At 38.5% G+C, this 17,629-nt stretch overlaps 1 protein-coding gene across 2 annotated transcripts in view; it reads left to right on the top strand.

Annotated features, from left to right (window-relative positions):
• LOC126474080 (uncharacterized) overlaps positions 1–17,629 on the top strand; it is a 98,941-nt gene that overhangs the window by 69,456 nt on the left and 11,856 nt on the right. For both annotated transcript variants that reach the window (XM_050101489.1, XM_050101490.1), the window contains one exon: positions 6,322–6,459. In XM_050101489.1, the coding sequence (XP_049957446.1) occupies positions 6,322–6,459 (138 nt within the window). The remainder of the gene's footprint in view (positions 1–6,321; positions 6,460–17,629) is intronic.

Raw genomic sequence — 17,629 nt, 5'->3', positions numbered from 1 at the left:
AAAACAATGGTGGTACTATTGTAAAAGTTGTCACTTAAGATGGATTATTCAACTTGTTTTCTTTGGTGTTTGTATGTTTGGAGTGTTTTAAGGATGCCTAATCTCAAACGACCTACCTGTCTGGCCTATGTAGAAACACTCACAATCCAAACATTTGATTTTGAACACATCTATATGATGAAGTGGATTACCTGTGTTGCTGTTGTGAAGTTGATTCTCCCCAATCTTGTTGTCAGTGGTAAGTGATATAGTTATGGGCTTTTGTTGGAAGACAGTGGCGATCTGATGTCAAACATTACCTAGAAATGGGACTGTATGGGAGACATTATTTTCCTTTTGTTTTTTCTAATGAGATTTCTTTGCCACTATCGAGTGTTTTAGGATGTCTTCTGTGGAGCTGTTACAGCTATTTGCAACATCTGTTTGTTTTATTATTTCAATTTAAGAGAGTGGTAGTTGGATTGCTCTGTTGATCATGTAGTGGACTGCTGCCGTTTTATTGATTGTGCAGTGACAGGAGAAGCTGAGGGTAGTAATATGTGTTTTGGAAGGTTCTGATAAATTTCGGTCAGGTGTCTATTATTCTTTATTGTAAAGGCGAGTTCCAAAAAATACTGTTACCAGTAGGAGTATGTCAGTGCTGCTGAGAGAAGGTGTGTAGAACGTGCGTTTCTTTCATCTGTTTCGGTTCAATTTGGGAGGTAACTGTTTTTTCATAAGGTTAGCCAGTTTTTTCTTGTGCGTGGCTCTCGTTTTCTGTACAATAAACTCGATATACTTTCTGACCTTTTCAGTTATGGAATCATATTCTACTCTATGAATTAACTTTCCAAAATGTAACACTGTACTGTAGTGCTGTTTTCTCATCGCTTGTTTTTTACTGTGAAGTTCTGTTTCTTTTTTCACTCATTGTTTTCACACGTTTTTTAATGTTTTATTTGCAGTGTTTGTGTTGTTCTGACGTCAGTCATGACATAGATTGGAATGACGCTGGTTTTGTGACAATTTCTATTGAAGTGAACGTGCTGTATCATCTCTGCAACTTTTCCTGAGGTGTTTTTGCTTGACTGGGTGGATTAACTCTAAATGCTAACACTTTAGGTCGACTTTACCGTGATTGTTATTGATATCGAATGAAACAATAAGTTTATTGTCACCAGTCACTTTTTACTTATGTCCACAACGCATTTCGAAGGTTTAAACCACCATCATCAGGTGGATTTAAATATGTATGTTGTGTTACGATTTTTGGGTAACTTATGGCACTGTCTAGTGGAGAAACACAGATACCTGAGCAAAGGAAAGGACTGGCACATCAGATGAAGCATTGAAGAGATTTTCATACAGTATATATTCAGAACTTCTTGGAATATAGCCCTGTGCTCTAAGTGGATGTAAGCGTGCCTCACCATCCTGCCTCCGAAGCGATAATTGGAATTCGAAAAAATTGTAATACACCTGTGGTTTAAATTACTCTGAGAGAACACTGAAAAACATAAAGAAAAATGCCCTGATTAAAACGCCATTTTGCCTCTATGAATTTTGACATATGAAACTACCTATATTATTACAGTGCCATGTGACTTCATTTCATGAATAACTTAACACAGAGAAGACTTACTACAAGAAACGGTTAAACTCGACATTGATAATGCTTAATTCATTAATGTTAAAGTTTTCTAACAAAAAACTACTATTTCACCTAGGAATACTTCAATATGTCTTACCTTACAGGCAAAACAAGTACATTGAGCTCTTACTTGTGATTCGAAACACTTTCCTACAAAAACCGCAAAATTATTGAATATTTGAAGAATTCTGCATGGAACATGACATATGTGTTGTTCTGAAGATTTCGACGAAAACGTACCATCTAGAACCTGTTAAAATCTTACTAGAATACTGCAAACAATCTCACGCTCACTGAATGAATGCACAACATGAAATGAATTTCCTATTGAATAAATAGCTATGCTGAAGGCAAATGATCGCAGAATGATCAACATTACTGAATAATTTAAGACCATGGCAACATGGCTCCTTGAAAATAACCGTCGTATATTTACCCTCGATTTATGATGGGCAGTCTTGGAATAAAAATAGAAATCGCTTGTATCACTTGATTATTGTTGGAGCCAAAGGTAATCGTCTTACACGAAAGAACGTAATTGATGTTACACGAACACATGTTGGCTATACCCCAGCAAGACTAAGATTTCGCTCACAAAATATTCAGGAATGCAACGAAAATGCGAAGAATCAATAGATGAATGAACGGATTTACACTAATCGGTTACAAATCAAATGCGCCGAGTAGAGAAAAGGAATTCTGGCCCACACTAAACGAATCTGCTTATGCCACCAAATTACTTGCAGTGGCTCAGTACAGACGTGAGCACATTACATCAGTAGCACGTTTGCAGTAAATATTACCTCATTTGCCACCACTCATGCATAGAGAAACGCAGATCGCAGTTCTCATAAGTTTTCACATACAAACCCAGGTCGTAATCACCAACAGCCCTTTCTGCCTCACTGTATATCAGACGACACACACTTCACCCTTACCAGCCACACCATGCCACAGACAAAAACGGAATCGAACGGGACAGCTTCTTTGTTCCTACTTTTCGTTTTTTCTTTTCTTTTCTTTTTTTTAAGAAAAATAAAGCCACGCTGTCAGCACTGACTGCGTTTAATTTTTCATAGTCGAGCCACCATTAACACTGTATAGTGTCGTTAAGGTATAACATTGCAGCTAAAGCAGGAGTGACTACTCCATCGATATCGACAAATGGGCAGAGATCATCAAGCAAAAACTGCTTGCTAGTAAGCAAACATATAAAACATGAGAAACTGAAAAATTAAAATTATAATTGGCAAGATCCGAAAGTATAAATTCGGTTTAACACATTCGTTACAAATAGGTATTGTAGCTATTGCCTCCTCTGTAGAACTCCATCTTGTATCTCGAAGTGCAAGGAAGATATATTATTTCTTCTACACCACTTAACAGTTTCATTGCCATTTCCTACATTTTTAATATCGGCTGCAAGCACTGCAGATACTGGAGCCAAATGTAAATAGCTGCCTTCAGCAAATTTAAGATATTAACAATGAGTATGAAAAATATTTAATTTCGAAATTTTCTGTTTAATGCATTATAAAGGGATACAGCAAAGAGCTCTTTGAGCTTGAAACTGGAAGCAGAATAATATTTTACAGTTCATGGATTCACAACTTTGCAATTATTCAGAACTATTATGTAGAAGATAAATGCTTTGACCAGTCATAACCTAATGAAAACCAAAATTTATTTTGCATGTATAGGTTTGCACATGGGCTCATTTTAAAACAAATTCATACATTTATATTGTGTTCCATATCTTTTACAAGAGTTTTTACATCTAATCGCCAAAAATCAGCTACAGTCTTTGTGCTGGAACTAGTTTCGATAGTATGTGAACGTCTATGGTGTAAACAACATGCCTGCAATTTTAAAAATATGTATTCTCAAGTCTGTCAGATGATGGCATTTTGTTGGAACTCGTTACAGCATAAAGATTTTCGCAGATTTGTGGTGATATATGTGAAAATGCCACCACCTCTAAATCTTATATACTGCATTAGTGTTCAAATCAGAAGCATTGTCTAGAAAGGAGAATATATTTCCTGAGCAGAATTTCGAAAATTTCCCAGGAGGATAGCTTAGTTACGAAATATTGGCATACGATCAATAGTCAAACATGTTACGTAATTAGAATGCTTAAAAGCTCATGTAATATTAAAACAGTGTTATGCATTTATTTCTCATTCATGCACAGTTTATTAAGATACAGTGTTCAGTTTTGGGGGAACAACAGCCTAACAAAACATTCATTTAGTCTGCAAAAGAAGGCAGTCAGAGCAATAAAAGGTATAGGATATAGAGACTCTTGTAGGCATGCTTTCAAATAATTAAAAATCATGACACTACCACTCTTATACATATATGAAAGCATATGTTTCTTAAAAGAACACTAGGAATTTTCTACATTAAACAGAGAATTTCACAACTACGAAACGAGGAATAGGAATGATTTCCACAGAGAAATTCATAAAAGAGCTATGTATCACAAAAGTGTACTATACCAACCCAAAATCCTTTACAGCGTTCTCCCCAAAGATCTAAAAATAATACCAAAACTGCACATATTTAAAAGAGAAGTAAAAAACATGTTATTGATCAATAGTTTTTACAGTATTGAAGAGTTTATGAATCATTGACAATAAAAGCGCAGTTAATATTTCCCTGACATAATAAATATGTGTAACTGCTCACATTTAAATACTTGCTGTTTCTATGAAATTGTGAAACAGTGTTAATGTAAGAATGGAAATAATCTTTGATGTGAGAATCACTAGCTTTTTTTGTATTTTGTTGTCCTACTTGCATATTTTTGTGGTAATGTTCTTATAGTTCTATTAAAATTGTAATATCTAAGTGACAAGTAAATTCAATTATAAATTTTCATGTACATGTATTTTAAATTGTAATGTTTATTAACAAGTCCTACGTCATTTTGATGATGTACTACAAGGACGCTAATAAATTGAATTGAATTGAATTGAATACGATATAGAAAATTAGAGAACTTAGAAAAAATGAATGGGTATCAAAACCGGAACACCTTCACGATCGAACAGCTAACTGGCAGATGGTTACAGTTAGTTATTCACAGGCTTAGAAGCTACATGGCTCACTCTTTACGGGATATTTAGAAAATCTAGTGCAATCGATCTGACTCTTGAAGAACAGCTGGAATGTGTAAGAGAAGAGTCATTGGTGACGACTGGCGAACTGCTATACGTGTGCCAAATATATTCTAGACAAGCTCCATGCGAATCTAATACCGAGATGATTGACCAATCCAAGGTGTCAATTCACCTATCAGAAATTCGTTCTCCAATGCATTTCACTGGAAAGAGGCATTAAATACAGCTGCAATACTTCGTCTCTGTACCTCCGGTTGTTAAAAGTGACCTCCGGCCACCAGAGAAATTACGAAACTACATAAGCCTACGAAACATGATTATTTTGCACATCAGAAACATAACACCTCCAAAGTCTTTTCGCTTAACCATGTTCCAGTGACTGTATTGTTTACTTGTTTCCATACAGAGAATCCTCGAAGTGGAGCTGGATATGAATCCACAGCGACCACATTCTCCCTCTCATTTATGGTCAATATTAACGTTACTGATCCCACAATAAACTGGTCAGTGTTTGCAGTGTCGTGAACTGATGAGACGCTTTGAAAAACTCACTGTCAGACATCTGGCCTTCATAACATTTGCTCTGAGCCGTTGGTACACTGCTACTTCTGAGGCAGATGTAAACTTTTCTGACAGTTATGTAAGACTAGTCATTTGGTTCCATTATGTTAAGGTCAGGTGTCTTCCCTGTTGCTACTAAACTGCACTTTGGCAACTTTATCTTGGACTAAGACGAAAATTTCCTGTTGTCTCGAAATCGACAGGAGGGCCTTGGTTCATTCAGTGCTGATGAGACTGCGCTATACATTTGAAATATCTCAGGGCGGCTGAAAGTTACGCTTTGTGACGAAAAAGTCCTTATTGCTTCGTTATGACATTACATTGTATGTTTTACTAAAAACCAAGGAAGGTGGTATGGGTCTGATACTTTGTTTTATACTATTATGTCCGTCTGAACCAAAAACCACTGCTTTTTTTTTCTCGTAAAACACAACTCAGGCTTGTGGCGAAATCTTGATGCTATTCTACAGTGACTGTTGATCTGGTCATTACCCATTTTTCTCTTTCCTTGTTTAAAATTTTTGGACATTAATGTGTATCTTTTCCACCATGATAATAGAAAAGTAACAACACAAAAATTTCCATGTACTTAGATGTTAAGTTATAGACTATGTTTCGAAACCATTTGAAAATGCAACAAATACTACATGCAACAACATGATGCAAGTACTACCTTTCATCATTGTGGTTAAGGCTGTTATTATTTTCGACCATTACATTGAACCAGAATTCCGCGACAGAAATCAGTGTATCAACTACATCTGCAGTCATATTAGTACATTCTAGGGTGTTTTAAATATGAAAAGCTTTTGGAACTTTTAAACGGGTGGAAGGTATATTACAGTTAAAATATTACAACAAAATAACAGAACTGAGTACTGCATTAAGTTACAATGTCTTTTAATATGCTTTGACTTGAACGTGTACTACATTATGAAATTAGAACAGCAGAGGACTGTCAATACATTTAGGACTAATCGCTTTGTGTGTGCACACATGTTGCAGCCGACGTTCTCCCAAGAGATACCCGTGGCCTCTGTAAACTACTGGGCTTCTCTGAACCGCAAGAAGCGCAAGATCTACAGCCTCAAAATAGGCAGCAGCTTAGGATTCAAGCAAACTGCGCTGAATGTTATCTTTGGGGTAAGTCTCTACCGGACGCGTCCTTGGTGCTGTGGCTTGTTACTCAAACCGTTCAATAAAATGTCTTCATGCACTATAAATACAAATAAGTAATGGCAACCAAAAGAATGGGTCTAGGATGAAATTTGGAATGACTTTGAAGATATCTATGATGTACAAAAATTACTATTTAGGCAAGAACTTACAATACTTCTAACACTAAGAGCAAAAACAATTATAGGGTTAAGTCTGTAGTACATCATCTCTTCCACACCCATCTCATGATTGGTAACGGAACAGTTCAAAAATGGATCAAATGGCTCTGAGCACTATGGGACATAACTGCTGTGGTCATCAGTCCCCTATAACTTAGAACTACTTAAACTTAACTATCCTAAGGACATCACACACATCCATGCCCGAGGCAGGATTCGAACCTGCGACCATAGCGGTCGCGCGGCTCCAGACTGTAGTGCCTAGAACCGCTCGGTCACTCCGGCCGGCTGTAACGGAATTAAAGCGAGTGATTACTGATGGTTGAACGTTAATTACTTTTGTTTATAAGTCACTTACTCGGGAGGAGTGGACTTCACATCCAAGTCCTGTCTTTCAGATTTAGGTTTACGTTGATGAAATTAAAGATATAAGAAGAGGTTCTCTTAAACATTTTCCATCATAACCTATTCCAAGTTTACATGTCGACTATCGACTGTCTTATCGATGAAATGTTAAACCCTGACTTTCAACAAAAGTCGTACATTCTTTTGAAAGAGAAAAACAGTGGCCGGTTAGTGATAAGTAAACTTTAATAATTGGACAATATCATGTGTTCTGGAATGAACTATTGCATAATGTGAGTTTTGGAGGAAAAGCTACTACATTCTACATGTGAAGACGTTTCCAGCTTCCACTGAGCCTCGCCTCCCTGGACAGCTTCTCAGTGTCTTATTTGGCTGTGATGTTTTGTGCTGCAGCTGTTTCGGTAACGTATTTCGGCAGATTGTGTTAATGGATATTTTATCCACCTCCTCCCTTCCTCTTTCTCTCCATCCCTCTCTGTCCCCCTCGCTGACACTTTCTACCTATCACTCCCTCCTGTCGTCATTCCCTCTCTCCCTCATCCCCCTCTTTCACTCCACGCTCTCTCGCTCTCCCCCATTCCCCTCTCCCCCTTCTCCCCTCTCCCCCTGAAAGAAAACTCTGCATTTGCATAGATTCATGTTTTTAAAGAGAATAGATCCAAACGTTACTGTACAAGCTGTGCACAGAATCGTATAGATGACATAAATTTACTTTATTAATCCATATTGTGAATCATAATAAGCATTAAAAATTATTTGCGATTAGATAATTCTATGTATATGTGCTAAGAATGATCGCTGTCGTTTTATAAAATAGTTTCTCCTATTTTAGAGAAGCACAAGTATATCAAGAAACAATAATATCTAGGGAAAAAACTAAGAGCACTAGATCCACAAGAGTGATACAGCTCTGCTGTTCTGCCCACAGAGGAGCCAATCGAGACCGGCAGACTACTGTAGCATCCAGTGCGTTATGGAGGGGCATGGGGGTATTCCCTCCACTTTCCCAACCATTGTCGATTTGCCGACCTCGGAGCCGCTACTTCTCACACACGTAGCTCCTCAGTTGGCATCACGAAGCTGAGTGCATCCTATTCCAGCTCTCCCACCGAGGACGTCCCTGGCAGTACCAGAGTATGAAGCTAGGTCCGCAGCTACTAAGGCGGACACAATAACTGAGGATTTATTTGTGGACACAATAACTGAGGAATTATTTGAAAAAGAGCTTAATACTTCCCCAAAACATGATACGTTAACATATGCATTACTTATTGGGTCATATTTACCTAAATAGAAATGTATGTGTTCTCCGATGCTCTTCCTCCATTCGTCACTGTAATGCAGTTATAGAGCTACCATGAAATCATGAAAACAAAGCAGTATGGTACAGTAGGCACTTTATCGGCACTGATGTAATGCTATGTTAGTAGCCACAGAGGTGAAGTTGCAAGTTGTTGCATGCTTCACTCATAAATATATGTCTGAGTGAAGTTAAATGTTATTATCATTAATAAAGAAAAATATTATCGTGTAAATAACCTTCAAATTGTGTGCTACTCACATGAGGTTTCTATATGAATTACTGAATTTACTCATGGCACTTTTTTCCCTGTGCATCTAATGACTTTCAGAAGTCAAGTTAGTAATAAACTAAACTAACTTAAGATTTTAAACCTTAAATTGCTGATTTACCCACGTGCCATCAGAATGAAATGAAAACAGTGAATAGGGGGAGTATGAATGTGAAAAGTGACGTACTTAAGTTTACGAAATAATGACAAGTTCTACAAAACCTTTACTAACTACAACTTCCCAGAGAACCAGCTCTGTACATAAATGTGTACTTGTACAGCTCTGTACTTGTACATAAATGACAAGCACAATTCAGTTGAGGAGCGGTGTTTGACTGACAAAGCGTACATAAGGACGGAAGCTATACAAATTCTTCCTTCAATTAACTTCATTTACAACGCTATCTGACTTCGTTTACATGAATGCATTGTGAGGTGCAACTCTAATGAAATGGAATCAGCTAAGGTCAACTATACCACAAACTATGGTTCACCTGCGAAACAGGGAACTGTAAATATCATTTAACAGCACTACGCTGGTGCAGCAGTGCTTTAAAATTTGACCTTGATTTAGGCGGAAACAGAAAACAGCGCACTGTGGATGACGAGTGGTGTGCTGTGGCAGACGTAATGTTCTGATGTGTCCACAAAAATGCGCAAAATACGCGATCTGGATTTCTGATTATCAGAAAGCGGGAAACATCCCAAACAAATGGTTCAAATGGCTCTGAGCACTATGGGACTTAACATCTAAGCTCATCAGTCCCCTACAACTTAGAACTACTTCAACCTAAACAACCTAAGGACATCACACACATCCATGCCCGAGGCAGGATTCGAACCTGCGACCGAAGCGGTTTCGCGGTTCCAGACTGAAGCGCCTATAACCGATCGGCCACCAACGGCCGGCGGAAACTTCCCAATCAGAGCCCTAAAATCCCGGCAGATTTCGATGTGAGGTACACCAGTTCGCTTGTCTGGAAAAACCAATTTGATTACAGGCACGGTTGTTCGCTCTAGAATTTCGAAAACCAGACGGCCGACTGAGGGTGAATAAGTTCACCTTCGTGACACACAATATGTCCAAAATGATATGCAGTTCCACTGTCATATTGCTGGAAATTGCCGTAGGCTCTAAGTCCACCACAAGATACAGACAAGACCACAAGATACAGACAACAAGTCTCACGCACTAGCGAAAGGTTCGAAAACGAAATCCAATAAGCACAACCACCTTTCACCAACCGAATTAGCAAAAATAAATAAATATAAAAATTACCCTCGCATTGCACCAACCAATCAAACTATGCTCTACTCATTGAATCTACCCTCTTGATTCTTCTGTTGGTCTGCTAGGCAATTCAGATACAGCACTAGGGTTCCCAAGCAAGGGAGCAAGCCTCTCCTTTGCATATAGTGAGAGGAGCCAATCAGCGCCTCCAAATTTCTCTTCCGAAAAAAAAGCAGACTTCAGAATAGAGAAGCGCCGTTCTCACAGTAAGCAAGGCCACGTTTTGGCAAAAAAATATCTCCCTACAAGGGACCCTAGTCCTCACTTAATTTAAGGAGCGATCTCAGCTTTCTGGGCCGACCGTTTCTAATTTCTGAAAGAAAGCTGTTACGCTTTCCAGACAGTCGTTCCTGTCAAATATGTTTCACCGCTCACTAAATGAACCTGACGACTTCATAGCGTCAGGGACGTTACAGTGCTACTTCCACTAGACACGTACACCAGCTGCTCTGGCCACATCAACCCAGCTTCTAACAAGAGAATGCATTGAGTTCTATAACCTTCCACTGTATGCACAAAAGCTCAGTTACAGCAATCTCTGTTAAATGGCTTTCTCCACCCATTTTTAGGCCAGCAGACTTCCACAATGGCCTGGTGTCTGGCCCAGGTAAAATGTTTTGCAAACCAGTGCACTTCACTATGTGAAAGAAAAGAGCTTCAGCCGGAAGTCCCTCTGCAGATATGAAATTCTGAACACTGTTTCCCAGAATCACTTGCATGGCCAGATCGCTGCGCTCAGCAATTATGGCATCCAATTTGGCTCTCTCCATGTTCTCGGTTGCCTCTGACATGGCCCTGCATGTACAACCTCTCTACAGATCACACATGTAGTTACGAGAACATTGTGCCCACAAATCCCTCTTGCAGAAAAAGTAATTAACGCACATAGCAAATGTTGTGTCGTGGCACATCGAGATCATGACCTAAAACATGAATGTTAATCTGACTGTGTTGTTAAAGTGAGAGAGTTATGCGTCGCCCCTCAACGTTGTGCAGATCATACTACGACCTGAATGGTTCAACTGTATTTTGATAACTTTGCTGATACTCCGCATTTAAACTTCAGTGTCGTGTAAGAGAGGAATGTATAAGACAGCAATATCTACATTAGGAAATATGATTGACAAGCTGAAGTATCATGATCACCTGCTTAATAGCTTGATGGGCCAATGTCAGAACTCAACACAACAATGCTTCGGCATGGTTTGTATTCGATATGTCCTTAGGAGGTTCCGGAGGTATGTGGCACCATATCACACACTGACACGAGAAGTGACACACATCGAAGAATGGCGTCTTTACTTTATATCACTGAAAAATGCTTGTAAAGTTGCCCTATGTGCATGAAAAACATTGTCACTTTTACTACCAACAATATGTACTTGCAGTTTAAGGAAACTCATTTCAGTATAAACATTCTTATAAAAATAATCCTTCGAGTCGAGTTTCTCAGGTACTGCACTTTTTAAGTTTTATCACTGTTCCTGCTAGGCTGTCATATGTCCATGCACATGTCACGTACTTCCAGGAAATTACGGGCCTATGGCTTGTGGGGACGGAATTGTCACCCAATAGTATCCAAGATAGGTTTAGTCAGGTTCATATCAGGCTAATTTGGTGCCCAAGACATAAACAGCAATTCATTATCATGTTCCTCAAACCACTTTAGCATAATTTTGACGATGTGGCACGTGCAGTTTTTGTGCTTGAAGATGCCGTCGCTATTGCAAAAAACATAAAACACCCAGTAATGCGGGTAGTCCGCTATTGCGTTCACAGATAGTTGTCACGCTGTCTTAGATTACTACCGCAACCCTTACGCATGCTCAGGTAAATGTCACACGTAATACAATACTGCCCTCGTCAACACGTATGCAGTGTACGTAACATAAGTCTTTAGCTCAAATAATTTCTGATTGTATCCTTGAATTAATGAAAAACAAGAAATTCAGTCAAAATATGTCATTTTCTTCACTCCACTGCTCGACGCGCCTTCTTTTTTGCTGTAGTGTTTCCTGTTATCTATTATTATCTTTCCCAAATTATAATGTATTTGTTGTCTTACTTTCTTTCACAAATGTGGAACAATGTTTGTGTATCATGTGTTTGCTTATGTACACACTTCGAACATTATTTCAAAACTTGTCATCTCAGTGCTATAGTGTTTCAGCTGCATCAAAATAACTTCGTATGTAGAATATAAGCCTCATGAAGATAAAAAATATTTTGTCGCCTATTCAATTCTTCGTATGATGTAAACATGTATTTCGCAAAGTGCATAACAGTTTCTAGGATAAACATGTTGTGGCAACATTTTTGAAGTTTTTGCACACTATTTCGCGTCTCATTCGTGGTCTTCGTATTGCTAACTTAGTATTTCGGCTGAAGAAATGAACAGTTTGTTGCGGGACGTCGTGGAATGTTCTCGCCTGAGCGGCTTTAGTTTCATGAAGCTCCGATAGGTAGAGCGCTACATACGAGGCAGACCTGGCAGTGAACAAAAACATGGTGAGTCGTTGGTGCAACAAATGAATCTGAAATATATTGTGCCCCCTCAGGAAACTGAAGAAACTACGTCAGCGTACTCGTCACACAGAAATGTAAATGAGCCACTCCTCCTCCATGACAACGCAAGGTGTTACACAAGACTCTGTACCCGAGGACAGCTCAAAATACTTCACCTGACTCTTGTTCCTCAGTCACCCTACAGCCGGATCTCTCACCTTTTGATTTCCGCCTGTTTGGCCTAAAAGCATGCACTCCGGGATGCGGTACATGGGTGATGGTGGCGGGAGGGGGGCAGGAGGATGAGGTTTGGCTTCAACGTCGGCCAGTGGAGTGGTATCATGCGAGCTTGCCGGTCTCCCAAGTAAGATAGCGTAATACCATTCCATTGAATGAGGATTACGTTCAAAAATACGGTTTTGTAGGCAAAAGAGTGGGGAATGATATTGTGCAGTGGAATCCTGAATGAAAAAAAACCTTCTTTCAGAAAAGCAAGTGTTGCATTACTTACTGAAAGCTCCTCCTATACATCTGCTCCCTAATACTTACCTAAAATTTGTCGAAAAATACATCACCTCATACCTAATACTTCACTAATATTTGTCGGAAAATAAATCACCTTATAACTTAATACGCACTATCTCCATTAATTAGTTGGCTGACTTACGCGTCACCTGAGAGTATCTCCACAGTCATAACTCAACTCTTTCACGGACTTGCTTGTCGCCTATTAAATCTTCTAAATACCACAATAACCTCATTGGCAGGACATCTCTTGCCTACGAATATCAACACAATTCACACAGGCGAAACACAAGGCGTCTAATAAACTCTTACTATAACAGTATACCAGTTTTTATACCTAATATAACCTTCACTTTATAATTATCACAATCCAGAAACAATCGCTTCGTTACACTTTCATGCCCACTTACTTTGTTCAGCAAAATGTGTTCCTTCTGCTGCGGTGAATTTATATAATACTGCCTGCTTTTTGTGTCATGTTTCTTAAAAGCCTTCATGATTGTGGATAGAAATCTTAACTAGTTTGTTTTATTTAAAGAAAAATGTTCGCCCAACCATAAAGTGTGTTTATTCACAAGTTGTGTTCTATTAATGCCTTTGTCTACCCACCTTAAAAAAAAAAAAAAAGAAAGAAATCTACAAGATGTTTCAGATTTAGTTCAGTCAACTGACTAGTTTGGTTACTGCTAATACAAAAATAAATGTGTGTTATCTTAACTAAGAAATGCTTTCACTGGTTGATTTTCAGTAGCAACTAGTCTAGGTATAGCCTATTTCAAAACTTTTTATCCATTCAGTTTGCTCATTGCAGAATAGCTTAACATATTAGTGTAATATCACATGTCCATAATATTACGCCGTATTCATATAGCGTTCATGTATGCAAGTCGTGTGGTGGTATATAATGTCGAGAAATAGAATCTTACACTTCTATCACTTCAATTTACCTTGCCCACTTTTCTTATAATTTTGCCACATTTTGTTATCTACTTTAATGCATCTGATAAAGAAGAATATTGAAGATGATAGATGTGGTTCTGAATTTAAGAAGAGGAGGAACTGGCATTGCGAAGCAAAAATGAAATATTGTCAGTTAAGTTGGGCATCTGGTAATTGCCAGTTACCTGATATAGCAAAGAGTGTATGCTCTCTGAGATGTGAGTAACAATCATCTGCTGCAACTCAACGACGTTGTATTTACTTCTGCTTACTACTGCTCCCAGATGAAAATCAACAAAATTGTGTGTACTTTCGGTATCCACTGTTCTCAATTGTGCTGCTGTAAGGATACACACAACCCACTGAAATTGTTTCTTTTGTCCAATGCATCTGAATGATGGTTTCTGACACATAGTCAGAATTGTACGTTTCTTTCTGCAGACGCAGCGTAAACGTTATATGTAGTAACTCAAAATGCTGTACCACTTACATTAATTCTTACTTTCTCCTTTTTCCCGATCACACCACGAGAGTACTTTGGCTTTAAATTTCATTGTTAGTCCACAGTATCGTTCACAAATTTGGTAGATTCCCTCACTTTCTCCTTGACTTCTCTCAGACTAAAATGAATTACATCCGTGTGGTCTTTACAAAAGGATTCCACACTGGAAATATTACTATTAAGTTTACGTATTTCTTTAGACACTGAATCGAACCTTGTATACTGAAGTGGATGATCTATAGAATCGAGTTCAATAAGAACATTGACTTTCGTGTCCAAAGTTTGAATGCTAATTGCAATTACATTTATATAGTCTTTATCAACTGATTATCTATCAGTCGATCAGCAATGCAAATTCGACATTATCCCTCGGGCACTTTATTGGTACTAGTGTACTGCCATTGATCATTTGTATCACAAGATCCAAATACCACACTTGGGGTGTCAAAATTTTGACTCCTCAGTCTAATGCATCAATACCAGTTTCAATTACACTTCTGACATCTTTACTAACTTACTACACGTTATCAATGCTAGTTCAATTACCAATTGTCCCACAGACACCGAATAAATATGTGAGCACTGCTGTGTATAATTAATACAACTTTTACTGTAGTGACAAATTCGTTTTCCTTAGTGGCCCTTTGTATTACTGCTATCGCCTCTAAACCTGTTTCTACTTTTGTTAAACTATGTTCTTAGTATTTAAGATGATCCTGTAACTTTTTATTAAATTATTCTCGCTCTTTTAGCCCTGTTTCCAATTTTTGGTTCATTAAGGTCATAGCTTGCATTAGTGCGTACAACACTACTTCTAATATGAAACTTAGACTCTGTTCCACTACAATATTATTTTCCTCACCATTATTCTCATTTAACAAAGTGTTAGCCGACCCAGTACAATGGCTTGAACTTATCTAAGTATGTGATATCCGTTCTTTCCGACATGTCCAGAAAAACACCACAACATATATAATTATCAATTAGGTGTGAAGAGGAAAGATCCATTCTTTCAGTGTGGATGTACATCAAACCCGATCTCTTGTGGTAACCCGGAATAGCCAGTGAGGGTTTCATGGGTAGGCGAGGCCACGCTGTCAGTGGGTAACAAGCTGGCAGTTGGGGCGCATGGGAAGTGTGATCGAATGGCTAAGGCACTTAAGGTGACCACCCGCTTTAACGGGAAACAAAGGTTTGAGTCCCATTCCAGCATAAATTTCCATCTGTTACCATTGATTCACTTCAGTACACAAACGCAGCTGCCATTACCGAAAACCTTTGAATGGCTTAACCTCTCAGCTAATTTGCAATGTCATCATCAGATATTGTGTCTCCGGCATCTTCATTCAAATCTTCCACATCTTACGTGATCAGGTATGACAGACTCTTCATTTTCAGTACAATCATTTACAACATAATCTAGATTTTCATACATATTAATTCTAACTTCGTTATTTGTGATTTGTAACTGATCTGCAGGAACGTCACTACCATTTTTAACTTGCACTCCTTCCCTAGTTCTAATAAGGTATCTTCTTTCCCCTTCACTTGCCATTTTTACAATTTAAAAGAAGTTCAAAATTATTTCGAAGTTTTTTAAATACAGTAATTACTACAGCATACACTAAAAGCTCTGTTTACTCAGTTCGTGCTGTGAGCCACTGCATACGTTAAAGTACACTATGCAAAGCATAACACTCAAATATGGCGTTATCTGTGTGCCACCATCACAAAGATCTCACTGTAGTTGATATGCCATGCCAATGCAATGTCTGGTGCTGATACCATGACTACATGCACAGCCTGTATCGCCTGACAACGTGTGTCGTTCGCCGCTCCCTGCTTTCCCTTGTTTCCTTCTGCGTTGCATGGTTCCCTTACACAATGAAATATTCTTAAAGATGCCACTCACGTAATCCAGCCACTGTGTACATGAATGTTAATCATAAAACAGTCTGAGATATACTGATACTGAGTCATTAGCACTTGTTCACACTCAGCAATCGTTGTTACGCAATAGAGAGTTGTTCATAGGACAAGTTCGCACAGGGAAAATATCAATCAATCACAGTTCACTCTCCTTGCTAGTAAATTACTGCCTCATGTACCAGAGAGCTTTTATCCTGTGAAGGAATTCCCTATACGGGATGCCTTGTATGCCAGAGCAATAAGACAGGAAGTGCTGTTTTATAACTAATTAACTATTGCAACCAAATAGAAACAATAAGTAGTGTTCAGTCCAGCTAACGTCCTGTGTATTCTCTCCTGTATTACTACAGGTTACAAACGTTGGTTGGAATCTGTACTGTGGATGCAGAACATGCGAGGGGCCTAGTAGTCCTCTGCCACATTAAGGCAAAACACAATTTACAACTGCCCGTCCGCTTAGTGTCTTCTATAGGTATTCCTTTGCAGAAGCTGCACTAAGATCATAGGTGCGAGTTTCTTGACGTTAGGCTGTTGAGTTTCTAATGAACTGAAGGACATGGTAAGCATCAATCAGTGGCTATTTGCTGATGATGATGTAGTGTACAGGAAGAGCTGTCATTGAGTATCTGTCTCAGGGTGCGGGGTGACCTAGACAAAATTTCTAGTTGGTGGGATGAATGACAGCTTGCTTTAAATATGGAATAATTTAAAATAATTAGAGATGAAGAGGAGAAACGATCCCATAAAGTTCAAATAGAGCATCAGTAATTTGCTGCTTGACACAGGCTCATCTATCAAACGTTTAGGAGAAACGCTGTAAAGTGATACGAAATGGAATGAGTTTGTATAAAAAGTAGTAGTGAAGGTGAATGGTCGGCATGGTTTACTGAACGAGATTTAGGAAAGTGTGGTTCATCTGCAAAAGAGGCTGCATGTAGAACAATATAGCACTGCTAGAATGTTCGGGATCCTTACCAGGTCAGATTAACCCAGCGGCAGCCGCGCTGAAGATAATTATCCCAGCAAGCGAATGCAGCACTCAGTGCCACCTAACATAAAATACCAATTAACTGATAATTTTTGTAGTTCTCTGGTAGAATTTATTGAAGGGGTTTTGAGTTACAAGTAAGATCGTTACAACCACAGATTTCAGTACTATTACAGAACATTAAATAAAGTCTTACAACAATTTATAGTGAAGAGAAAAGGAAATACTATGTAGTCATAATAAGGAACAAGAAATGCAATTAAGGAAAAAATATCGTAAACAAGTATCAAGAACCACACTCTTTGTTTCTCTGGAGAAGGTCTGCAGTCATTACAATGCACAACGTTGTCACTGTGTTGA

This window comes from Schistocerca serialis, chromosome 4 (assembly GCF_023864345.2).
Source record: "Schistocerca serialis cubense isolate TAMUIC-IGC-003099 chromosome 4, iqSchSeri2.2, whole genome shotgun sequence".
In the NCBI taxonomy this organism is placed as follows: Eukaryota; Metazoa; Arthropoda; class Insecta; order Orthoptera; family Acrididae; genus Schistocerca; species Schistocerca serialis.
Note: the sequence above shows the minus strand (reverse complement) of the source record. Positions and strands in the feature narration are given on the sequence as shown.